The 26,068-nt window shown below is 41.2% G+C and overlaps 1 protein-coding gene across 2 annotated transcripts in view; it reads left to right on the top strand.

Moving 5' to 3' along the window:
* Positions 1-19,324, top strand: part of TSPAN17 (tetraspanin 17) — a 59,224-nt gene extending 39,900 nt beyond the window's left edge. The window contains exons 3-9 of one of the 2 annotated variants that reach the window (XM_069972736.1): positions 3,106-3,252; positions 6,586-6,756; positions 7,463-7,588; positions 10,417-10,464; positions 11,173-11,289; positions 13,505-13,648; positions 17,009-17,097. In XM_069972736.1, the coding sequence (XP_069828837.1) occupies positions 3,106-3,252; positions 6,586-6,756; positions 7,463-7,588; positions 10,417-10,464; positions 11,173-11,289; positions 13,505-13,603 (708 nt within the window). In that variant the 3' untranslated portion in view covers positions 13,604-13,648; positions 17,009-17,097. Of the gene's footprint in view, positions 1-3,105; positions 3,253-6,585; positions 6,757-7,462; positions 7,589-10,416; positions 10,465-11,172; positions 11,290-13,504; positions 13,649-17,008 lie in introns of both variants that reach the window. The other variant, XM_069972742.1, reaches the window with a different exon arrangement.
* Positions 19,325-26,068: the final 6,744 nt, after the last annotated feature.

Raw genomic sequence — 26,068 nt, 5'->3', positions numbered from 1 at the left:
AACCACGAGCGGGGCATACGGCAGGCGTACGCCAGGGTGAAGGGGGGAATCGTCACCTTCTCCCTGGCATACGCTGCGGGCAGACATTTCATAAATGTCCCCCAAAAAGAAGAGATGCAAGCCTCATCAGTCAGTGTACCTTCCCCAATTGGTAGTAGTAGCCACAGAAACTCCCCACATTAGTGGTTACAGAATATTCTTGTAAACTTAACAACTCCTCTTAAAGTAATTCTCACCTTGTCAACACCATTTTGGAGGTCATATATACCTTTTTTAAAGTGAATCTGAAACACATGGTACCGTTCCTAATACCTGTGCTTCCAGAACATAGAAATGCTTTTATTCCCTAGGGCAAATCTGAAAGATACTATGTGTCTCCTTTCCCTAAAAGCAATGTCAGCAGTGTGGAACATCAGTTGCAGCTGACATACTCTCTCTAAAGGGGTTGTGCAGGCAAAAAAAAAAAAAACAGGACAGCAGGTGGTGGTGTAAACTTAAAAAAACAAATCATACTTTCCCATCCCGGTCCTCCGTTGGTGGTGTCTGTCTCAAAGTCCCTGTAATGTCACTTTACCATAAGAACTTGTGTGCTTAGCTAGTAATTGGCTTCAGTTCTTACTCCTCACTGAGTGGACAGGTTCCTGTTCCCGTTATGTCCTCACAGGAACTGGTGATAGAGAAGACCAAAGGAGAACCAGAAGTAACAGCTGTGGGGCTTGGGATCAGTGAATATAACTGTTTACATCATCCCCTGCTGTCTTTGTCTTACTTTCTCTGGGCCACCCCTTTAAGAAGGAGCTTTATCCAGTTGTCTTGCGGTGATTGTCTCTGTTGGCCATAGCAACCACTCTGAGCCATATGAGAAATGAAAGCAGAGCTCTTGTTACCATGGGTAACAAGTAATTTTACGGTAAGATAGATTAACAAATCCCTTTTGATTTTAGATATATACACTACCGTTCAAAAGTTTGGGGTCACCTTGTAATGTCCTTATTTTTTAAGGAAAAGCACTGTACTTTTCAATTTAAGATAACTTTAAACTAGTCCTAACGTTAAACAAATACACTCTATACATTGCTAATGTGGTAAATGACTATTCTAGCTGCAAATGTCTGGTTTTTGGTGCAATATCTACATAGGTGTATAGAGGCCCATTTCCAGCAACTATTACTCCAGTGTTCTAATGGTACAATGTGTTTGCTGATTGGCTCAGAAGGCTAATTGATGATCAGAAAACCCTTGTGCAATCATGTTCACACATCTGAAAAGAGTCTAGCTTGTTACAGAAGCTACAAAACTGACCTTACTTTGAGCAGATTGTGTTTCTGGAGCATCACATTTGTGGGGTCAATTAAACGCTCAAAATGGCCAGAAAAAGAGAATGTTCATCTTAAACTCGGCAGTCTATTCTTCTGAGAAATGAAGGCTATTCCATGTGAGAAATTGCTAAGAAATTGATGATTTCCTACAACTGTGTGTACTACTCCCTTCAGAGGACAGCACATTAGAGTCTCTAGTTTGAGAAACAGACGCCTCACAGGTCCCCAACTGGCATCTTCATTAAATAGTACCCGCAAAACACCAGTGTCAACATCTACAGTGAAGAGGCGGCTGCGGGATTTTGGGCTTCAGGGCAGAGTGGCAAAGAAAAAGCCATATCTGAGACTGGCCAATAAAAGAAAGATTATGATGGGCAAAAGAACACCGACATTGGACAGAGGAAGACTGGAAAAAAGTGTTGTGGACGGATGAATCCAAGTTTGAGGTGTTTGGATCACAAAGAAGAACGTTTGTGAGACGCAGAACAAATGAAAAGATCCTGGAAGAATGCCTGACGCCATCTGATAAGCATGGTGGAGGTAATGTGTTGCTTTGGTGCTGGTAAGGTGGGAGATTTGTACAGGGTAAAAGGGATTCTGAATAAGGAAGGCTATCACTCAATTTTGCAACGCCATGCCATACCCAGTGGACAGCGCTTGATTGGAGCCAATTTCATCCTACAACAGGACAATGACCCTAAACACACCTCCAAATTGTGCAAGAACTATTTACAGCAGAAGCAGGCAGCTGGTATTCTATCATAGGTAATGGAGTGGCCAGCGCAGTCACCAGATCTGAACCCCATTGAGCTGTTGTGGGAGCAGCTTGACCGTATGGTACGCCAGAAGTGCCCATCCAACCAATCCAACTTGTGGGAGCTGCTTCTAGGAGTGTGGGGTGCAATTTCTCCAGCTTACCTCAACAGATTAACAGCTAGAATGCCAAAGGTGTGCAATGCTGTAATTGCTGCAAAAGGTGGATTCTTGGACGAAAGCAAAGTTTGATGTAAAAACAATGTTATTTCAAATACAAATCATTATTTCTAACCTTGTCAATGTCTTGACTCTATTTTCTATTAATTTCACAACGTATAGTGGTGAAGTGTGACTTTTCATGGAAAACACAAAATTGTTTGGGTGACCCCAAACTTTTGAACGGTAGTGTATATTTTTTTTAACATGCTCTCACCCATATGTAAAGTCACTCTTCTACCCTGATCACCCACAGCTGCCCTTGCAAAGCTTTCCTGTCCCCACTGGCCATTGCCACTTCCTGGTTCCTGTCATGAGTCCTCCTGGCATGAATTGCCGCCTCAGTCAAACGCTGGCCACTGCAGTGTCCTGCCTCTTGGGAAGTAATGGGTTTGTCCAGGCTTGAAAAAGTACGCCACTTTCTTCTAGAAATGGCACCATTCTTGTCTTCAGTTTTTGCGTGGTTTTGCAGCTCAATTCCATTAAAGTGAGCGGAGCTGATTTGTAATACCACACACAACCTGAGGACATGGGTGGTGGTGTAGCTTTGCGTTTTCTAATCCTGGATAAATCTTTTAAGTGGTGGGACATAGGGACTGGTGAGTGAGGTTTTTTTTTTTTTTTGTTTTTTAACATGCCCTCAGCCATATGTAAAAATTTATATCTGGGCAACCCTTTAAGAGCAATTAAGTTTAGCTGTTTAGATTTTAGATCTTTATCATTGACTGGTATCCCTTTGTGTGCTCATCCAACTGTATACTGAATGTAATATAACTATCATGTTTGGTGACATTCTTTATAATCACCTTCACAGGGTGTTCTTTCCAACATCTCCTCCATCACAGACCTGGGTGGCTTTGACCCTGTTTGGCTCTTCATGGTGACCGGGGCTGTTATGTTTGTGCTGGGATTCGCTGGCTGCATTGGAGCACTACGGGAGAATACATCTCTGCTAAAATTTGTAAGTTATTCAGTGAGAACTGTGGCTTCATTTAAATTTATCTTTTGGGGTAGTTTTTTTGTCCCTTTATACAAATGGCAAACTTTGTTCATGCAGAGCAATGAATGGAGTTTGAAATGTTTGCTCAAACACGTTTTACATAACATGCTTGTGCGTGTGTGTATATGTATGCATTATATTCACTACATTTTAATTTTAAAGTTTAACCAAATAGGACTAAAATGGTGACATTTTGAAAAGTGTAGGAATAGGTGATGACATTGTCATCAATGTAAACCATTTCTGCACCATACTTTTTTTTTTTTTTTTTTTCTCCCAGTGAAGCATATGGTCAATCAATGTCAGGAAGCCTTGCCTGTTGGTGATGGTAGTGTGCAATTCAGTGGAAGCAAACCGCTGGGAGACTCCAAACAACATGAATGGGGACACAATAATTGAGGGAATCGGAGCTTGCACCAGTTTTAATTAGCCTTTTTGGCATAGGGAGGGGTTTTGATTCTCCCTTACATTATTGCATTTAGTCCCTTACAATCCCCCTCAGTTGCAGTGCCAAAAAAAATTTAATTTTGCATTGTTGAAGGGAAAGACATTTCCTCTGAAGGGTGCGTGGGTAGAGTTGTGGAGTAGATTGGATGGTTCCAAAATAGAATATTAAAGTATATATAGACTCATTATGTGGATCCCTACCTGTCTTCTCTTGTATGTGATATTATGTTGTCCATACTGACTTCATCTCAGCATAGATTGGCTGCCACTATTCAGCTTAGGCTATTCAGCTTAGGCAACAAGTAATTGTTTGCAGGAGGAGATGCTTGAAAGGCAACAGCCATATGTTATTAAAATTTTTCCTTTTTTGAGCTGGATACCAATATATATGTGATTTGAAATTCCATTTTAAAGTGTACCTGTCACAATTTTTTTTTTTTTAGCTGTGATCGCAAGCAGTTTTGCAATACACTACACTCTAGTACGTATAAATTTATTTTATGTTTTTAGTTTTCTATGTTTAAACCAGTGGGTCCGGCGGCACTATGAAGTGAGCTCAGGAGCTGAGCTCACTTCATAACAAATGGGGACTGGCTGCTATAATGATGGGCTGCCATTAAGGGGGTTATCCAGCGCTACAAAAACATGGGCACTTTCTTCCAGAGACAGCCCCACTCTTGTCTCCAGCTTGGGCAGGGTTTTGCCGCTCTGTTCCATTGAAGTGAATAGAGTTTAATTGCAAACCACACCTGAACTGGAAACAGTTGTGTTGTCTCCTAAAGAAAGTGGCCATGTTTTTATAGCACTGGATATCCCCTTTAACCCCTGCAGTGCTGCGATTGCTGCATTTAAAAGACAGGGACAGGAGCTTTACTCATGTCACTGTCTGATTGGGACACCCACAGTGACCTAAAAATTGTAAAACAAACCATTTAAAAAAAAAGTGCTAACAAACATAGCCACTCCCCCAATAAAAGTTTAAATCGCTCCCCCTTCCCATTTTATAAATAAAACATATAAAAATAAACTAATTTTAAGCCGTAGCATGCATAATTGTCCAATCTAATAAAATCAATAATATTCCTGCACGGTGAGCGGTGTAAACAAAAAGCCCCCAAAAACTCCAGGATTGCTGGTTTATTACATTTTACATAAAAAAAAAAAAAGTGATCAATACATCTGTCTACACAAATATGGTACCAATAAAAACTAGAGATCATGGTGCAAAAAAAAACAAACAGTAAAACATTACAAAAGCTACATAAACATGCGTATTGCTGTATTCAAACTGACCTATAGAATAAAGATATCATGTTGGTTTTACCGTAAAGTGCATTATGTAAACACGGAAGCCCCCCAATATTTGCAGAATTGTAATTTATTTCACCGCATAAATTATATTTTGGGTGTTTCAGAATTAATTTAATGGTAGATTTTGGGCCATTACAAAGTACAGAGGTTTTGGTGCTGTGACAGGACAGCTGAACATACACACAGTGAAGGGAGACATCTAGGGGCCAAATGTATAATATATTGAAAATTTGTTGCAAATCTTCTTGTGAGCACAACCTCTGACATAAAAAAAAAAATCATACACAATGCAACTTCTACTTCTAAGAATAGGAAACATGTGAACAAAGCCTTGAGCAGAGATCAACAGAAAACAGAAATTGAGCTGGATTTCTTGGTGTATAGGAATGAGCCCTTAGAGAGATCTCCTATGTGATGAGCCAAGTTAGATATTTTTGTAAACTTTTGGCACATATTACATTAGGACTATAATCACTTTTTAGGCACGGTTTCTTTTCTTAAAAAAAAGTGCTTCAAAAGTGATTATAGTCCTAATGTAATGTATGCCAAAAGTTTACAAAAATATCTAATTAAAAACTTGGCTCATCAAATAGGAGGCCTCTCTAAAAGCTCATTCCTATACGCCAAGTAATCCAGCTCAATTTCTGCCAAGGCTCTGTTCACATGTTTCCTATTCTTAGAAGTAGAAATCGCATTGTGTAAGATTATTTTTCTTTTTCTTCTTTTTCTTTTCACCCTGACCAACGCCACCTGTGCTCACAGAACCCCATAGCTAACAATGAAGCTTGTTTGTTTCTGCCTTTTCCTTTTTATTTTATTTTTTTCCCCCCTAAATGTTTCAATTTGTGTCAGGGCCTCTGACGTAGATGTAAACACAGCCAAGTTAGTGGTAGATGACTATGTATAATTGAAGCATTAAATAGTTCTGGGGTGTCCCATGTTAACTTTTTTTTCTGGTAAACTTAGTTATATAAGAAGGCCCACAGTTTTCATTGTCAAAAGTTTTCATGGAAAAAGTTGCCCCACCTAGCGCTTTCTCACTGTCATCTTTTTAGCGACCACGGGAGAATTTTAGCCATATTAAATACACATTTAACACATAACATTGCTTGTCATACCAAAGGTCTGAAATGAGTGTTTACTAGGATAACGTTGTTATGGTTCTGTTATATCCACCACACCTAGTGCTCATTCTTTCCTCCCTGCCTAGTAATTTGATGCTATAGCTGGCTTGATTACTATTGTAGCTGCGGCCAGCCCCTCCTTATTCCCTGATCTTACGGAAGATATTTAGGGTCTTCATTTATAGTTTAAATTTTCTGGGGCTGATAAAGATCATCCTGGATATCTTGAGAAATGTAAAAATAACTACATCACTATGAGGTTCACTTGTTGCACTTGATTGAAATCAGACCTTCCCTTCATTTCACATGGGAAGCCTTGGCGACCCATGTATCTTTAAGCGCAAAACTGCAGCCTGCTCCCCAGGTCTTCAGAGTGTGCTGTGATTTATGCTTTTGTTTTTCTTTCTTGCAGTTCTCAGTCTTCCTTGGGCTGATCTTTTTCCTTGAGCTGACAGCAGGGATTTTGGCCTTCGTATTTAAAGACTGGATAAAAGATCAGCTTAACTTCTTCATTAATAACAATGTTAAGGCATATCGTGACGATATAGACCTGCAGAACCTCATTGATTTTGCTCAGGAATATGTAAGTCGTGTTGGAATGTATTACTTTTATTATACCCAACCTGCACCTGACAGACTAATATTCCATAAAATGACCTTTTAGACTGCTTTGGTCATTGTGCTGACTAGCTTTAAACCTATTCTGTTCAGGCCACTTTCACGCATATTTTTATTCAGTGCGGACCCAATGATTTCTTGGGCTCCGAGTAAACGTCAAATGTGTTACTGATCCGTGTTGGGGCCGTGATCTGCGCAGCAAAAAGATAAAAAAGCAAACAATTGTGTTAGAGGTCCTAAATACGGATAGCTATGGATGCCCATCTGTAGTCCTATTCGTAGCTGCGAACCTGCTATGCATGTGTGAATTTGGCCCTAGTCTTGATCACACTTGGCTTGTTTGTTGCAAGGCATGCACCCAATTTCTGCAATTGAAAAATTTAAATAAAAATTTTAAAAAAATATATATAGAATATATAGAGCAGATTCCAGGCTTCTCTGTTTTACATCAATAACTTCCATTGTCTTTTGCAACCAAATTTCTTTTTGTAACTTGTACAGTGGTAAACATTTGAAGATCGCTGGCCCAGTCTTTTCTGCTCCTAGTTTTTTTTATGCACAATACTTTGGCAGCAAAGTCTGAACCTTTATCTAAAATTCTGTAGATGATTTTTACCTGAGCCTTTTGTTATCTGACAGCTACTACATGATTTGTTCTTTTAATTGAATAGTGGTCCTGCTGTGGTGCTCATGGACCCAATGACTGGAACCTCAACATTTACTTCAATTGCACAGATTCTAATCCGAGCCGAGAACGCTGTGGGGTGCCGTTCTCTTGTTGTGTGAAGGACCCTGCGGTAAATTTCTTGACTTTTTCTGTTATGCATGTTTCCTTTTTGTAATCAGATGAGATTTCATCCTTCTGTAGAGCTCTGTTACTGACCCTTCCCTATCATATTTTCCTGAGTGTCCAAGAGGGCAATACCTACAATCTCCATGTCAATCACCCTCAGGCATGTAGACTTTCCCATCCACCCACCTTTGGTTTCCCTTATAGTAAAAAGTTACAGGGAAAGGGCGATAAACTGCATGCGTGCTTTTACTTTTTAAATGTTGAGTCTCATTATGCTGTATTACATGGCATGATATAAACGAGCAAGTGAATGCCGATCTGTCAAATCTGCACTTGCTTCCTCTTAGTCCCTTTTACACACACACACACACACACACACACACACACACACACACACACACACACACACACACACACACACACACACACACAGGCAGCGAGCAGGAGGGGAATGGGGGAGGTAGCTGCGGGATAGGCTTCCCAGACCATCTTTAGATTGTCTTGGTGGCCCATTGAAGTGAGCGGCGACGCACAGCAGACCATCGCTGATTGTGGTCTTTTTAACATGACCTATTACACCAAATGATTCAGACGGAATGCCTGGTAATTGTCTGATGTAATAGGGCCCTTAAGTTCTCCTCTAATACGTGTTATGCTCCATAAGAGCACATTCACATCACACTAATTGTTTTGGTTTGACACGTGAAGTAAACCCTTCTGATATGTACCTGTACTTTATCCAAGAGAAGAAAAAAAGAAAGTGGCAGCACCCCAATGCCCCTGTTCACACTGTAGGTTGCACGCTGCATGTGGCTAAAGTACAGACAAAAAACAAAGTGCAACGGCAACCTGCAAAGACTTACCCCGTTAATACTCGAACCTCCCTCCCCCTGGCGTACATACGATAAAAATCTGCTCTATAGATATTAAAAGAGGACCTTTGCAAACTGCCGGGGTGAAGCCCGCCCAACCCCCTGGTGGAGCCCCTTATACTTAACCCTTCCTCGAAGTCCAGACCCAGGAAATCCCGGTCAGAAACCACGTGCACGCTCACCAGGGATGAATCCGACGCCCATAGAGAATGACTGGAGCAGTCATCCTCTATGGGTGTCGCATTCCTCTCTGGTTAGCGTGTGCACCGCTTCCAATGGGGATTTTTCGTTGGTGGGACAGGGTCTGGGACCTGGACTTCGAGGAAGGGGTAAGTATAAGGGGCTCCACCGGGGGGTCTAGCGGGCTTCACCCCGGGAGCCGGGGTGACAGGCTCCCTTTTAACCCCTTAAGGTTAGGGCCAATTTTTGTTTTTGCACTTTTACTTTTTCCTTTTTATGTTTAAAAGGCCACAGTGCTTGCATTTGTTCACCTAGAGACCCACATGAGCCCTTTTTTTTTTTTTTTTTTTTTTTTTTTTGCGAAACCAATTGTATTTTGCTATGACAGGCATTATTTTTCCATAAATATGCTGCGAAACTGGAAAAAAAATCATTTGCGCTGTCAAATTGAAAAAAAAAAGGAATTTGTTTTGATTTCGGGGAGTTTTGCATTTACGCCGTTCGCCCTATGGTAAAACTGACTTGTTATGCATGTTCCTCAAGTTGTTACGATTACAACGATATGTAACATGTATAACTTTTATATTATCTGATGGCTTGTAAAAAATTCAAACCATTGTTAACAAATATATGTTCCTTAAAATCGCTCTATTCCCAGGCTTATAGCGCTTTTATCCTTTTGGTCTATGGGGCTGTGTGAGGTGTCATTTTTTTTTTTTGCGCCATGACATGTACTTTCTATCGGTACCTTGCATATGCGACTTTTTGTTCACTTTTTATTACATTTTTCTGGATTTGATGCGACCAAAAATGCACAATTTTGCACTTTAGAATTTTTTGGCGCTTACACCGTTTACCGTGCGAGATCAGTAGTGTAATAGTTCGGGCGATTACGCACGCGGCGATACTAAATGTTTATTTGTTTATCTCTGCAGGGGGGGGGTGGGGTAGAGATCCGTCCCACTAGACACCAGGGACATGTGGATCAAAGCCTCTAAGTGCAGCTGTCAGGTTTGACAGCTGCACTTAGAGGCTTAAAGCGTAACTGTCATGTTTTTTTTTTATTGCTCTAATCAGTAGTATAAGCGATTTTAAGAAACTCTGTAATAGGTTTCATCAGCCATCAGTCGGGATCAGCCCCGCTCTGAACACCCCCCGCGGCACCATGACGTATCAGATATGTCATGGGTCGCTAAGGGGTTAATGTTAGCCCAGGAGAGGCCAATGCTAAAGTAAGGACCATGGGGGAGATTTATCAAACATGGTGTAAAGTGAAACTGGCTCAGTTGCCCCTAGCAACCAATCAGATTCCACCTTTCATTTTCCAAGAGTCTGAGGAATGAAAAGTGGAAACTGATCGGTTGCTAGGGGCAACTGAGCCAGTTTCACTTTACACCATGTTTGATAAATCTCCCCCCATGTCTCTGAGGACACCTTAACGTGGTGACATGGTACACTCCGGCCAAATGGTTTGCTAAGATCCTCATTTTTTAATATCTATAGAGCAGGTTTTTATCGTATGTATGCTGGTGGAAATATGTTCGGTAGGCACCGGCAGTTTGCTGTTGCAATTTTAGTTTTTTTGTCTGTGCTGTATCCAACAGTATACCTTTCTATGGAATAGTATTACCTGCTGTGTCTATTCTAGACCTTTTATTTGTGTGGTATACTGGCCTGACTGAGGCCAAAAGAATATTCTTCTGGCCTTTCATGGTTGTGTGATACCCTTTAGCTACTTAGTGTCTACAAGAACTTAGCAAGTTGTGTTTACTTCCTACAGGAGGATGTCCCCAATACGCAGTGTGGATATGACGTGAGACTAAAGCTGGTAAGGCTTGTGTGTTCTTAGTTGCTATTCACACCACAGTTAGGTGTTCATTTGTTGTATATGCTGAGAAATCGACAGGTTTATAAGGTAAATGGCAGTTCTGTTACCTTTTGACTAACTTTGGCCTCCCTTCAGGTGGTTTACAGTGTACATAATGTTTATTTGATGTATGGAATAGTTAGGGAGTGCTGTATGGAAATGGTAATCTGTTACCTCAACATAAATCTCTGCGTGGCACTGTACAACGCAGTGTGAAAGGAGCCTTGCGTTACCATGATATAGGTAGGAAGGCACTATAGAACAATTATATGCATACACTATTTTTCTTACCTTCTGATAAATAACAGAAAATGATCTTGGCACCATAGTACTTGAAAAACACATTTGTTTGGTTTTGTTAAACCTTTGACTAAGGTGCTGCTGCTGCTCAATAATAATAAATTCCAGAACTGAATAAATGGACACACATTCCCCTATGCAGATCCGTGCAGGTGGTTCTCTATATTGCCTATAGCGTGTAAGGCTGATAGGCACTAATAAATGGTGCAGACCACTTGCCAAATTTAAATTCAAAGTGTCCTTTATTGCAATGTATCTTTGCCCTTATAGTAAAAAAAAAATATGGGCCTATCTGTTACTATAAAGATGATCACTTTCTATGTATTGGATTTTGTAAGTGGTCTGACAAAATTCTTTTCTTCAAAACAGGAGCTGGAGCAACAGAGTTATATATATACTAAAGGATGCGTAGGTCAATTTGAGAAATGGCTGCAAGACAACTTAATAGTAGTTGCCGGAGTATTCGTTGCAGTTGCTTTATTGCAGGTATGTATGCTCATGGGATCTACCACCCCTGACCAAAAATATGGTCACTTAGAGGATATTAACCTAAATGTTTTACATCATAGCAACTACACAAAACACCTATATGACAATATATTGTGGTTTTTAAATGATCTTGTCACTCAGTGGGCAGTGTCTTCCTAGGTGGGCCCTATCTCCCTGATGGGGACAAGGCCATCTGCTGTGAAGCCTCGCCTAGGTGACACTGTCCACCAATGGAATTTAGCTATTTTAGAGCAGAAAGACCACAAAGACAAATTTTGTACAGGAGTATATCAAATGTGCAGCATCTAAGCTTGTGGATGGTACCAAGAACTGCACATAGAGTAAGGTGGTGGCAATATCACTTTAGCATTCAGGCGTCATAATGCATATCCCAAAGAAAAGTAAATGATGTTAGTAAATCTGTCATCTGTAATTATCCGTCCAGACTGCTGACACTGTTAGATAGCTTTTAGATCAGGGAGACACATTGTACCTTTCATGTATCAGTCTGTACTTCCAGAACATAGAAAAATGCTTTTATTCTTTGGTTGAAAGACTTTTCCAAGCTCCTAAAAAACTGGAATGTCTCCTCTCTCTTCCCCCTCCCTGCATGACACCTGGAAGCTGAGTACCAAGCATTGTCTAGTATAGAGGGGAGAGTAAGGAGCCGTTACAGCTTGCCGCCCTTCAGGAGCTCAGGGAAGCCTTTTTGACAATACGCTATAGAATAAAAGCCTTTTTCTATATTTTTGAAGCACAGCTGGATATAAGAAAGGTGCATTGTCACCTTGTCCTAACAGTATCAGCAGTTAGGAACCTGAATTACAGCTGACAGATTCCATTTAATAAACCTCTTAGCTCCCCATGTATATCATGGCAGCTTTTAAGGGAAACAATCATGAGGATTTAGGGTCCCAAGCTACAAAAATGGCATTCTGAAGCATGCTGCAGTATTTCCTACTATATAAAGTGTGTGTTTGCTTTTGTCTCCCTGAAAATGTAGTTTTCTTCCTCCCCACACTGAATGCAAATCGGCACTAACTAGTTATGTGGGCTGCATCTCTCCCTCAACTAGTCGTGCTTCCCGGACTGTAATCACTCCCCTCCTTTGTAACCCCACCTCTGAATGATATAGCAGGCTCCTGGCCTGGGAATCACACCCAAATTAAAAACACCCCCTTTTCCTATATTTAGAACTTTCCGTACACAGTGATACAAATGTTAAAGTACTAATATATACCATTATTTATCCCGCACAGTGGACACCATAAACACCTTGCTTTGGATAAAACATTCATTAAAAAAAAAAAAAAAAAAAAAAAAAAGTCTTATCTACTCCAAAATGGTACAGCTTAACTTGCAAAGAAAACTTGCCCCCTTTGGTATTGCTGTAATAATAGTAACAGAATAAAGTGCACCTAGAATGCCATTAAAATTTGTACCCTTATTTTCCAGCATATAAGACGACTGGGTATAAAAGAGGACTCCCAACTTTTCTAGTTAAAATATAGAGTTTGGGATATACTCTGTTTAATACTACACCTCTTCCAACACACACCAAAAACTAGTAGAAAAAAAATTAGACAGCAGCGAGATCTGAGAGACAGAGAAGGAGGTATAGTAATACCGGTAGGACACAAGGGAAGGCCAGACGGGTGAAAGAGGTGTTTTTTTCCTGGCACAGCCCCACTCTGCTGTATCTTTTACATACCCTGGGCGCCTGCTGCTTGCTCTGCCTTTTATATGGTCACCCCATACAGTGGAGATGCAGCCGTATTTGAGCGTCCAGCCCCCCCGCCCCCACTGTACGCAACTGCAAATTCTCCAGTCCAGCTCTGAAGTTTTTCAGCACCCGCCCTATAATAAAACACTTGGCGTATAAGACAACCCCTGACTTTTATACGCAGGAAAATATTGTAGTTTTTTTTTTTTTTTTTGACAACTCCTAGCACAAACCTATTTATATTTAATCTTGCCTAAAATTACGATTAAAATTATGATAAAAGGTGGCAATAACCTCTTGACTGAGACGCGGCTGGCGGCAGATTCAAGCAACGATTTGTCACCGGAGTACTCCTTTTAATGTTGTGTTTACACAGATTTATCTGACAGATTTTTGAAGCCAATGCCAGGCATGGGAGAGGAGAAATCTCAGTCTTTCCTTCATGACTTGTTCCCTGTTTATAGTCTGCTCCTGCCTTTTGCCTTTCAGAATTCTGTAAAATCTGTGTCTAAACACGCCATAAGTCACTGGTGCTCTCTTGTGGCAATACATGGCACATCAGGCCTTGTAAAAGGACCCTTACTTTAAAATGAGGTGAAGGAGCCATGTACAACATGACTGGAGACATCTGGAGTAAGTGTTTCCACCTGTAACACATGCAGCCACTGTACAAAACACATAATGGGACAGTATAGGCAAAAGCACATGAGTAAACTTTGATAGAAGTTGCATAGATATGCCATAATCCTTCTGGGAAAACCGACAAAATAAACAGGACTAGCACTTTCTGGCAATGCTACCAGTGTTATGAAGATAAAGCTTATAGAGAAAACTGCACCCTACCTGCAGTGAAACATGATAGGGAATAATGTTGTGGGACTGCTTTGCTGCCTCTTAAGGCTTGTGGCCCTTTTACAGGAACAGTGAAACTTGAGATTTGGAAGCACTTTTTTTATTGTCCTGACAAATAGAGTTTAACAAAATTGGCACTACAGCAGGATAAAGATCCAAAGCACATCTAAAAGTAAATAATACTGTACTCAGTAACTCAGCAGCACTTTACATTTCTGGGGTACATAGACAGAATAACACACGAAAAGAATGAAGGTCCTGCTAGCCAAAGCTTACCATCTATATGGAGTTGAGGGGTTGGGACAAAAGGCAGAAGGTGCTTTATTTGTATAATAGTCCATTAGTGGAATGACTGAGAAGGAAGATGAGCTGCTGCATTTAGGATGAACTGGAAAGGAGAAAGCTTAGAGTAGGGAACGTTCGGCATTTGATTAGCGGTGGCTGCTAATTTTTGATAAAGCCCTAAGGCTATGTGGAAATCATGGATATAGTCATTGGCTGTATCCATGTTTTCCAGACAACCTTAGGGCTTTATCCATATTCAGCAGCCCCAGCTAATCAAATGCCGAACGTTTGGTTTCAGATGGACTCAAACCTGGTTCGCTCATCTCTACTCATTAGTAAAAAGGTAGTCCTGATCTCAATGCAGTTGAAAATCTTAGGAGAGAGAAAATCGTGTAAACAGTCAACAACACAAGAGAATTGCTGTTGAAAACTACCAGGAGACAGGTGCAAGAAACGAGCAGATGGCTACAAAAACTATTGGGGGGCTGTCTTTGTATTACTGTAGGAAGAGTGTTGCTGCCCTCTGCTGGACTAAAAGGATTAGGTTGGTTTTAGCTGAATTAAAATACTTAAGTTTTTGAGCTATAGGTTGCATCCCTGGTTTAGACAACTGAACCTTTTTTTTAAATTATTTTAAAAACCTCCCTAGAGGTCTAAGGCAGTGGATGGGGTCAATGCTTCAAGCTTTGGTTTAGGGTTATGAGGTTAAAGGGGTTGTCACAAAACTGATGCATTATGTCAAATAAAACATATTTGCAATGTACAAGAATTTCTTAAAATGTGTAATTTGAGTGAGACTTTGTATTCCCCCCCCCCATGTGCCTGCTTTGTTTTGCATATATACAGCACTAGCTTTAATAGCAGATTTCTCTGCACAGTTTTTGATCAAGGTCATCACTGTTATATTCCAGAGGAGCAGTGACCTGGAGAAGAGGGGCAGGAGGGAGGACATGACCTGTGTCCCTAGTAAACTTCTATATAACAGCAATATAAGTCAATGGAAAACCTATCCTATGTCCTGGTTCAGAAATGTTCATACAGCCAGTCAGTGACTGGGGCAGGACACCACTGCAGTCACTGAATGGCTAAGCAAGTATTTCCCGCTAGAACGTGACTATGCAAGAAGCCGGAAGAAACTAAAGACCAGGGGTTGGTGACACTGACGCATAGCTTCTTATGTCCCCATCCCCTGCTCACCTGGGATTTTTAGATTTGTCTTTAAGAATTTTAAAATTGGTGTAGGGCCCTGTCAAAAGAATCTATGCTGTTGTAGCAACCTCCAGATACATGATACGAGGCAGTATAGGAACTTGTAAGTGTGTGAAGAGGTGGGGGGGGGCTTACATTCTGCCTTTATGGGGCCCCTAAATTCCATATTGTGGACCTGAGGTTGTGTCACTCATGCTCAGTTCAAGTGCAGTCACACGGTCTGTCTCATTAGTACTGGCAGTTGGTTTTTCACTTCACATGCAAGCAAGGGGGATTGTGGGAAAGTGTCTGCATGGTTGTGTGACAAAAGCAGGGTCACAGTTCAGAGAGGAAATCATATATGCATACAAAAGAAAAATTGTACAGTGATATAAGCAACTTTACTAAAAACAGAACATTTCTACTCCTATACATATTATGTAGTGTATTTCCTTCTTTGCTTCATGACACAATACCTTTTAAGTGAGATCTTGTTAACTTTGTGTCATCTGTTTACATTTAGGGAAGCTAAAGAGGTTGTCCTGGAAAAATTCATACTTTGCAATACTTCCTGGGACATGTCTGTAATCTATACTTGTCCCTGGGCCGCCTGCTTTGCGCCACTGTAACTATTTTGAAAACATCCAGTGACATGCTACTCCCAGTGGGAATGGCTGCTCATCATCAAGTCTATGCTGACTTGACATTGTTTGGGAATAGGACATCATTGGATGTTATGTAAACACTGACTGCAGCACAGAGCAAGCGTCCCGGGAACCCTCAGTGGCAGGACAATGGGATATGTAAGTATTCATTACTGACATAGCCATGCTATGAAGTATGAATTTTTCCCAGACAAAAAAAAAAGCTTAAAAGGAATCTGTCAGCACCTTTTCGGCTTCTGAGGTGCTGACATTGTGAGGAAGGTGTGTGTGTGTGTGTGTGTGTGTGTGTGTGTGTGTTAGTGTGTGTATTACCTTTCTTTTTCTGGTAGCTGCTGTACTTTTTCCATAATCTGTTCTGTAACTTGCGGCACAAGTGCCAAAGAGGAGTCTTGGTGCTGCACTTTGTCCCGCCTCCATCTACCTCCTCCTCCCAGCTTCACCTGAATATTCATTGGGGGCTGGCTGCGTCATCTGATGGCAAAGGCCCCGCGCACACTTGTCAGTTCGCGCATGCGCCCTGGCTCTGTGCGGCACGCGCTCCTGACGAACAATTTGCGCTTGCGCCGTAGAGGCGCAGTCGTGCTGAGGGCCGGAGCCTATGCCCTCAGTTGATGTGCACAGTGCACCTGCGCCGCTCTGACGCTCTATACGCGGGGCCTTTGCCGTCAGATGATGTTGCCAGGAAGGCGGCAGCCAGCCCCCAATGAATATTCAGGTGAAGCTGGGAGGAGGAGGTAGTTGGAGGCGGGACGAAGTGTGGCACGATTGGGCACCAAGACTCTTCTTTGGCACTTGTGCCGCAAGTTACAGAGCAGATTATGGAAAAAAACACAGTAGCTACCAGAAAAAGAAAGGTAATACACACACGAACACACACACACACACCTTCCACACAATGTCAGCACCTCAGAAGCCGAAAAGGTGCTGACAGATTCCCTTTAAGCTGGTTTTACAGAAGATAAAAGATACTGGATGAAATGACTTTTATTTATTTTTTTTTCAGATTTTTGGAATCTGCTTGGCTCAGAATCTGGTTAGTGATATTAAAGCTGTGAAGGCAAACTGGTGACATACTGCCCTGTGTGCTCCTCAGCCCAGCCATGATGGACACTGGAGCCTGCCTTATGGGACTGCACTGTAACACCCCAGAGACTCTGCACTGGACTTACAAAAATGCCCCCTTTTCTCAATAGTATTTTGTGGCAAGTTGGTGGGATGAAGGTGGTCAAACCCCCTTTTATTTTCCCTTCTGCTGTGTTATGGTTGCAGGGGCGATGCCATATTCTGTAACATAAATTCCCACCTCCTGCCTGGGCTTCCTTCCCTCCCTGGGCATGGAGGGGCTGGCATTGGAAGCCATGGTGTAAATACGTGCATGTACGATGATAAAAAGGGCAGCGTGACAGTGATTTATATTTATAAATATAGTATATATATCTATATAACAAAATGACTTGACACACCCTTTCAACCAACTTCTGATGAAGCCTCAACATGGTAAAAGTAAAGGGGCCTTTTCTGGCACCTGATTACTTGATGGTGTGTGGCGCCAGCAACCCTTTCCCTGTATTGTCAGACACTGGAGCCGTTGCAGCTTAATGGTTTGCGTTAATGAATCATTCAGTGCCCAGGGCTGCCCATGCAAATTTTACTGTATGGTATGCTTTCTTTTTTTTTTTGTTAAAGATGGGGTATTTTCTATGTTAAATATTGGAGGATTGGATATGCCAACTGTGGCAGAAGCACATCAAAAATGACCGTGGAATAGGTCTCCAACATATGGGTCAGCTTACTAGCCAGGTGTGGTCAGCGTGGCAGAACTGCCGAACAGCTATCACTGCAAACTGAGAGAATTTGTTGCCACATTTGTTAGAACACAAGACGACCCTTTTTAAAGCCACAGCCTCAATACCTGAGAAAAAACAGAGAAAAACCCTATCTGTGTAGTACATGACATGTGAATGTGCATTTTCATTGATCAATACACCCACATGACAGCTATGAACACTTAGATATCCTGTCTAGTTTGTATGCCATGGTATATGCCAATGTATGGATTGTTTACTGAAGTCTTAAAGGGATCATTGTTTTTATGAAATGCCCACAGCCTGCTGCATTCTCACCAGAGTGTCAGACCAAGATGACTGCACATTGTGGTCGGCACCCTATGTTGGTGGCTTTCAGCGTTTTATACCCAGGGGTGTTTGCAATGACCATGTCTGGTCCATGACATTATTAATTGTTCATGTTTTATTTTATGTCTATGTATTTTGTGGCAAGGTCTTTTCTTTTATAGTTCTGTCTGGGCATAAAGCACATACGTCCATTTAAGTCCTTGCAGCCCACATGTGCTTATGATGAATATTATGTGTATTGCACACTTTTGCCTTTGATAAATGTACTGCACAGCTATGTGATTCCTTCTTTTAAGGCTACATGCAGAAAGTCATTCCAGATAGTAATCCTTTTGATGCTAGTGTTCACTTGAACAGGATGGTAAGATGGAGATTGGAGACCAGACTGCTCCCCCCCGGTTTATGTTTATTCAGGGTCAGAAAGTTTTAGAGTTGATTTAGGTTCCTTGAATGTGCTAAAGTGCAGATTGATGTGGAGGAGGCAGAACAATCCTTAGATCATACGTGTATGATCTGAAAAAACCATACGCTGGCTTTGGGGATAACTATTGAACTCCTATAAAGCTATCAGATTCCTTGAATATTCTACATTCCTAACATGGTTTTCCTGATATCTATGCACTGCAGCTTCAATACTGCATAGCTTGTAACTGAGCAGATGGAAAGTTCCATGTCACCTACCTCTACTATACACATTTTGTCTACTGATGAATATGGACACTGATGAGTCAATAGTGTCATATGGATTGGATACACTCATTGTGCCCCTATTTAACGGAAATTACTTCTACCAGCAATGACTCACTTTCTGATATTCTACACTAGCATTTTGACTTGCGTGAATAGTGAAAGTCCCCCCCCCCCCAACAGTCACTACTTCATTTCACTTTGCTGCCCCAGAATGAGTGTACTTAGCTTGCCAGTGTTAGGCCAGTGAAGCATTTTACATCTCTAAAGGCAGATATCTGGTGAAGTGCTGCTTTTTTTTTTTTTTAACTTGTCCCTTTAAAACTGTGAATGTTTTCAGAATGTGTGTTCCAAGAGTTGCAATTCTGAAATAACCAGAAGTCTCCTCTCCTCCCGTTCACTGCTGCAGTGAAATTCAGCGGATAATCAGGAATTCGCGGTGCAATGTTACTGTACAAATTGTTTATGAAAAATAAAGTTCACAAAACTTGTCCTGATTTGTTTGCTCATTTTGATAATATGGCATGCTGCTGCCACTAGAGGGTGCTAGCTGCTTGCATTAAAATACATACCAAACCTGTGTGACTGGCAGGCAGGCAAAAAGTTCTTGGTATTTGCCTCAACCTTCTAATTTTAAAGGAATTCTAAACACCGTTTTCATTCCTCAAAATGTCTTCATAAAGTTGGTAGGCTGTTATTAGAAGATATTGACAAGCTAAGGTTCTCTAGTTGATAGCTGCCTGTAAATAATTCCCAGCTTTCACTGCAATTTCTCATCTTGTCACTACATGCACCCGGTTTAAGGTGTTGGTGTATTAAGTCCTAAATAGATGGATAAGAAAAAAATTGACACTTATCTTCTCAGTGTTTACCCTCTAAGGTAAGAGGCTCTTCAGTAGACTAGAAGAAACAGAAGCATTTTCTATCCACTTTATCCTCTAGTCATTTTAAGAGCCTCCTGCCTTTGAGGGGAAATGCATTAGATGAGTAGTGGCAATTTTTTTTCCATCTTTGGTATATAAGTGATATAAGGTTAGGGTGAGAAAAGCACTTGTATGGAGGATAGATGATTGAGGTGGGGGTGCCATTTTTAGGGTAGGTCCACCACTGTTTGCTAGGGCTTAGTTTGAGGCCCAGAGGATCAGCACCACTAATCCTTATGGTTTGGTTCATAAAAAACCTCCATTGTCTCTTTTACTTAGATTTGTTCCCTTTTTCTTTAGACGCACTTATGATCATTTCCTATTACCTACTTATTGTATGATACTGTGACTATACATACGTTTTTTACAGCAAGGGTTGTTGTGGGAAAGGATCTACTGTTAAAATATGCAAAAAAAGCAATACTATTGGATGTTTTTTTCCCCTTATGTCATAAACTTGTTTGATCACCAAATTGAGGGTAACACAAGTGTAATACAGTGAATTCTTTTTACTTTGGAGCAAACACAGAAATTCCAGATATTACACAAAAAGTATAAAAAGTTCAACATCCTGACTTCATTAAACATCCCTCAAACAACTGATGATGGGGTATTTCCGACTGAACATTGCATACTCTAAAAGACTAATTTAAGTGTCTCACCTCTGAGCTATGCACCTAGCATGTAGAAGAACGCAATCTAGATAGATCACTGGACTAAGGAATCCCCACATAAAGGGATCAGCAGAGGAGTACTAACTGTTCAGCATGCATATGCTATCAAGGATCATCAGATCACTGTCCTGGCGTGGTGTGGTAAGAACATTTTCTAAATCTGGGATAATAGTACATATGTTTACATCTCAATGGACTAGAGCTATTTATCTGGATGTTACTGTTCAATGATCTTTATGAACTTTCTCGTTATGACTGATTTGGTGCAATTTCATGTATATTTATGTATTTAACCTGTATGTGGTCTTTTCACGTATTTACATGTGATTTTTACATTTCTCTGTTTGATATATATGTGTCTCATTGTTTACATTTTGACTGTGTCATTAGTGAATCCTTATACGTGTGTGCACATCGTTCATTTTTTTTTTTTATGCTTGAAAAAGGCCTGGATTGGATATACTGGGCCGAAATGCGTTGTAATGAAAATTACCTTTATACTATACTTTCCTGATCTGATGATCCTTAACAGTAAGTACTCCTGCGCTGATCCTTTTTGGGGGGATTCCTTGGTCCAGTGATCTATCTAGATTGCGTTTTTCTACATTCTCCTCTGACCCTTGGTGGCATTCTCCCATGGAATAGCTGGAAAGTACCTCTTTTGCCTTTATTAGAGTTGTGCCTATACATTGCACAACTCTCCCAGGTGAGTGTATCCCTGCAGCACCTTGCTATTACACTCCCTGCTCCTTCATACTACACAAGGAAGTGCCCCTCCCCTCCCTCCTTTTTCATGCACCTAGCATAAGATTGGGTGCCCCCAGCACCATCCAATTTGGTTGTGGTCATAGAGGCAGACTGGAAACTGAAAACAACCAAACGGCTGTTACTACAGTTTGCATAATTTCTATAGAAGATCATTGTAGCTGTGTAAACCACATATCACAGCAAGTGGTGCTGCCCTCATAACACGTATGGGAAGTAAACTAGTTTGTGGTGCTACAATGTTTATGTAACTCCCATGAACTTCAAAACTGTGTAAAACAGCAGGTTTGGCTGTTTTCAGGTTCCAGAGATGTCGCTCTCATCTATCAGACATTTAGAATATGCTATAAATGTTGATGGGAATACTAAAGCAGACCTGTCATTAGATTTTAGATGATTTAAACTAAATGCATGGTTGTGTAGGGCTTCCCATTCTGCTTTTATGCATACCTTGCATTTACAAATTAAGCCCTCCAGCACTGAGATTGCTGCCTTTTTATTAACATAGAAATGAGCTCCAAAAGCTGCGCTAAGTACATTGCACTGCTTACCAGCAATGCCCATATCCACGTCTGTCTGCCTCCAGCTAGTTAGTATCCACTAAATTTTACCTTTAGGGTACATTTACACATACAGGATCTGCAGTAGATTTGATGTCATAGATTTGATTTGCTTTAAATCTGCAGCAGATCCTGTATGTGTGAATGCACCCTTAGGGCCCTATTCCACAGTAAAGATGATCGGCCCCATTTGGCCTGATTCGGCCGATTATCGTTTGGTGAAATAGAGAGAACGATCAGCAGATAGATGATCGTGTCATCGGCTGATCGTTCATTTAGGGCCAGACCTAAAATATCATCGTTCCCCCACCGCGCATCGCTACGGTTGAATAGCGGTGCGCGGCGGGCAACCAACTATTTGACAGGCTGCAGCATCATACATTACCTGTCAGGTCTTCTCCGCGCTGTCTTCATCACCGGGTCCCGTGCGCTCTATCTTCAGAATGGCCGGTCAGCTGACGGAGCGCTCAGCCCGGGACTGCCACGGCCTGTGATTGGCTGAGTTTGGCCGGTCAGCTGACCGACCATTCTGAAAATAGAGCGCGCAGGACCCGGGGATGAAGACAGCGCAAAGAAGACCTGACCGGTAATGTGTGCTGCTGCAAGGACATCGGTAACGTGCACTGTGTTGCATTTGAAACTCCCTTCCTCCCATTATTTTAAGCCCTTCCTGTCAAATTAATCATAAAAATGATTTTAGATGAAAGTACATCCCATTTTATTGCAATTTACACCAAAGTCAACCAAAATGCACCTGAATAAATCTGCCCCACAATTCTCACTGTTCTCAGGGTGCCTGGGATTTTGGATAGGAGTGTTTTATATCAGTTATTTCATATACCTGTGAGTAGTAAATTATTGTATAGACTTTGGGGGGGGGGGGGGTGATTATTCTGAGAATTCTGGTCTCTTGTTTACCGATTTAAATGAAGTAACTGTCAGGATTGTGCACTGCCACTTTATTCATTCTGAGAGACTGATGGTGATACAGTAGAGGTTAGACTTGGCTATCTCAGCCTGTTCCATAGAGATTGAAAGGAGAAGCTGCTTGCATTCTCATCATTCAGATGGATGATGCAAAGCTGCCATTCTTGTGATCAGATAGGTGATTAAGCATCTATCTTGGGACAACTCCTCTAACACATCATACAACAAGGAGTGGATCTTTGAGCAGCTCCACCAGAAAGGAATCTCTTAACAACTAAGATTGGGAAAAAAAATGTAAGCAGTCTAAACCAAGAAGCAAAAAGCTTTACATTCTTCCTCTGGAGATTCTTAGAGAATGAGTTCAAATGTGAAAAATACAATTTAATTTTAGTGTATTGATTCTTAGTTAAAACATATTTTATAGCCCAGAGCTGCATTCACAGTGCTGCAGAATAAATTGTCCCAGTATTCCCTGCTGATGCAATAGCTGTACAATTACACCTCTAATGTATTCCAGAATATATACACCAAGCACAATACAAATGTGTGATAATCTGCATACTTGCCGACAATCAAAATTTTGATGGGAAAAATCTACCAATTCGGCCTGCAAAAAAGTAGGGTTTAAAGGGTTTTTTTTTTTCTCTAATGCATTGCTTTAATAATGTTAACGTTAAATATAACTTCATTAAAAGTATTAAATGTATAGTTTTTTTTCTTTTGCCACCATCTGTGTCAGTAAGGGGTCCTTGATCAGAGAAAGGGTGCAGAAACTGCAGGGCTTAGACAGCCCTGCCGTTCTCAGACCTCTGATCTAATCACAGTGCTATCTATTTCACTAAATTTCCACAAACCTGGCTCAAAACGTCATTTTCTGAACACTTTAGCCTTTCCAGTAGTTATTATAAAAAAATGCTCCTCAGGGTTTTCTGGACAGTAATGTGTTGTAGTTCACATGTACTTACTCCAAGATAAATGCCAACCAAGCAGCATGTGTCTGAAATATGCATTTGTAGCTCAAGCCAGTCACAGCCATGACAGCATGGAATCTAATTCACATAGTAGTAGGTTATAGCATTAAAGATGAATTAAGATTTAGACACAATGGGGGACATTTATGAAGTCCAGCGGTTTTTACGCCGGGCTTACAAATGTCCCCACAGCTCCAGAGCTCAGGAGATTTATGTAGAGGCGCAGTGCCTCTACATAAATTCAGATCGCACAGAGTCTCTTCGTGCGAAAATTTTAAAGCCTACTCCAGCATCATTTTTCCACGGCCTAAAGTGTGTCAGTAAAAAAAGACGTTGTGGGAACAATGCCTAAAACCCCCAATATAAAAGGGGGAACTTAAAAACATTTCCATAGGGTGATAACGTAAAAGACAATACATGCAGAAGTGGCAGATTGTGTGCTCACCTTTTGCATGTTGTACTGAGAGTGCAACACCTGGAGGCGCTATCAGTGAACATAGATGATGCCTGCAGCAGGCGATCCAGGTGATCGATAAAAGATATAAAGCCACGGGACTAAGGACGTGCAGATATAGGAACGTGTCAAATCCTTGGAGCTTACCGAGGACGGCTTTATAAGACGAATAAACTTCTGCCATTACCACTGCCTCTTACTCACGCTGTTCAGCACTGATATTGGTCCTCTTACACCATCCTTGTTATTTTCCGAAGGATTTGACACATTCCTATACATTTGTTGAATAAGTAATCCAATACATAGGTTGCGCTCCAGTGCAAGGAGAACACCTTCTGAGCAGCATCAGCATTGCCACACTGGCCTAGAGCGCTTCATGGTGCTCTGGGCATTCTCACGGATTTACAGAAGTTGATTTCGGCTGCAGTCACACAGAGCAGTCTTTTTGGGAAGCAGCCACTGCAGTTTTTTCAACCAAAAATAAGAGTGGATTCAAAAGAAATGGTGAATATACAGGAAGGACATTAACTTCTGCTTTCTGCTAGATCTACTTCTGGCTCTGGCTCAAAAACTGAAGTAGCAGCCCTCCCCCCCCCCCCCCCCGCAAAATAAGTATGTGTATGTATGTGTGTGTGTGTTGACAGCTGCCTAATTGCCACGGCATAACCGAGAAACCAGCAATCTTAGCAGGTCCATGGAAGGGATTGGTTTGTGCTCATAGCTTCGTGGCAGACATGGAATCCCTTTTTGGATGAATCAGGCACCTAAAAAGGAGGTGTCATGCTGGTTTTACATTATTATTTTATACATTGACATTATTACTCCTAGGCTAATCAATAATGCCTGCAAAAGACCTGCAGTGAAGGGTAGGACATACTCAGAAACTTACATACTCCAATCTGAATGTGTGATTTTTATTTTTTATTTTTTTTTGGAGAGTAACATGAAGAGTCAGAGAGAGAGAGACAGAAACTTCCAAAACAGGATAAGACACCGGCCACGGTTCAGAATTGTACCAAAAGCCTAACAGATAAGAAAAATTTGAAATTACTACTGTGGTAGACTCAGAGGATGGTGCAAATTATGTTTATTAAGTTCACAAAGAGTATATACAAGTATTACAAATCTGTACAGTAGAGGGTATTGGTAAGAAAGTAGGCTAAGGTTCTGTTGGGAAGGTAGCTCTGTTAGGCCCTGCTGAGTGTAGATGAGAACCGCTGGGTCAGGCGTCCCTTAGCCAGACAGAGGATGCCCCTACACTAGAGAACCGTCATCAGGGTGTTAGGGGAATGCAGTATTGCCGTCTGGTGAGGTAGAACGAATCAGAACGTGCATAGAGATTAGGACATATAGTCTAAACAAATTATTTTGTAGAGACAGTTAATTTCCCATGTGAGTATGCAAATATACCATATGAATTAGCCACCGATCTATTTTCTATACTGCCACAATCTTAACTCACTATCATGTGAATATGCAAGTATATTTTATGCATTGGTCTATATATCATATTGCCACAATTTTACTCACTACCATGTGAATATGCAATTGCAGCATGTTTATCTTTTATACTGCCACATGTGTTTAAGGGGTCCAAACACTTTGGGGCTGTACCATTGTATGCTCCCCTCTACCAATATTCTGTCTTCCTCTATTTACTCACAGCAGTCATCACTATGTACCTACAGTGCTGACCATAAGGTTTAACTTCATTTTCCAATAAGAGCGATGCTACTTACCGTACTGGTGCTTCTACAAGATCTTTAATTATATTATCTAGAAGTAAGTAGCTTCCTTATATGATTTTTAACCTTAGGGTATACCTGGCTTACCTTACCACATGCACTTGACTCCCCAGGTGTGTGACACAGCCCGCCATCTTTGTTCTCAGCATCCATACAGCGTCTCATTAGAGGTATTTCCGGCATCATTCACACACAAACTTAGGGATTTAGATACCATATACT

The sequence above is a fragment of the Dendropsophus ebraccatus genome, chromosome 1 (genome assembly GCF_027789765.1).
Source record: "Dendropsophus ebraccatus isolate aDenEbr1 chromosome 1, aDenEbr1.pat, whole genome shotgun sequence".
NCBI lineage: Eukaryota > Metazoa > Chordata > Amphibia > Anura > Hylidae > Dendropsophus > Dendropsophus ebraccatus.
The sequence above is the reverse complement of the archived record's forward strand: the minus strand, read 5'-3'. Positions and strand labels throughout refer to the sequence as shown.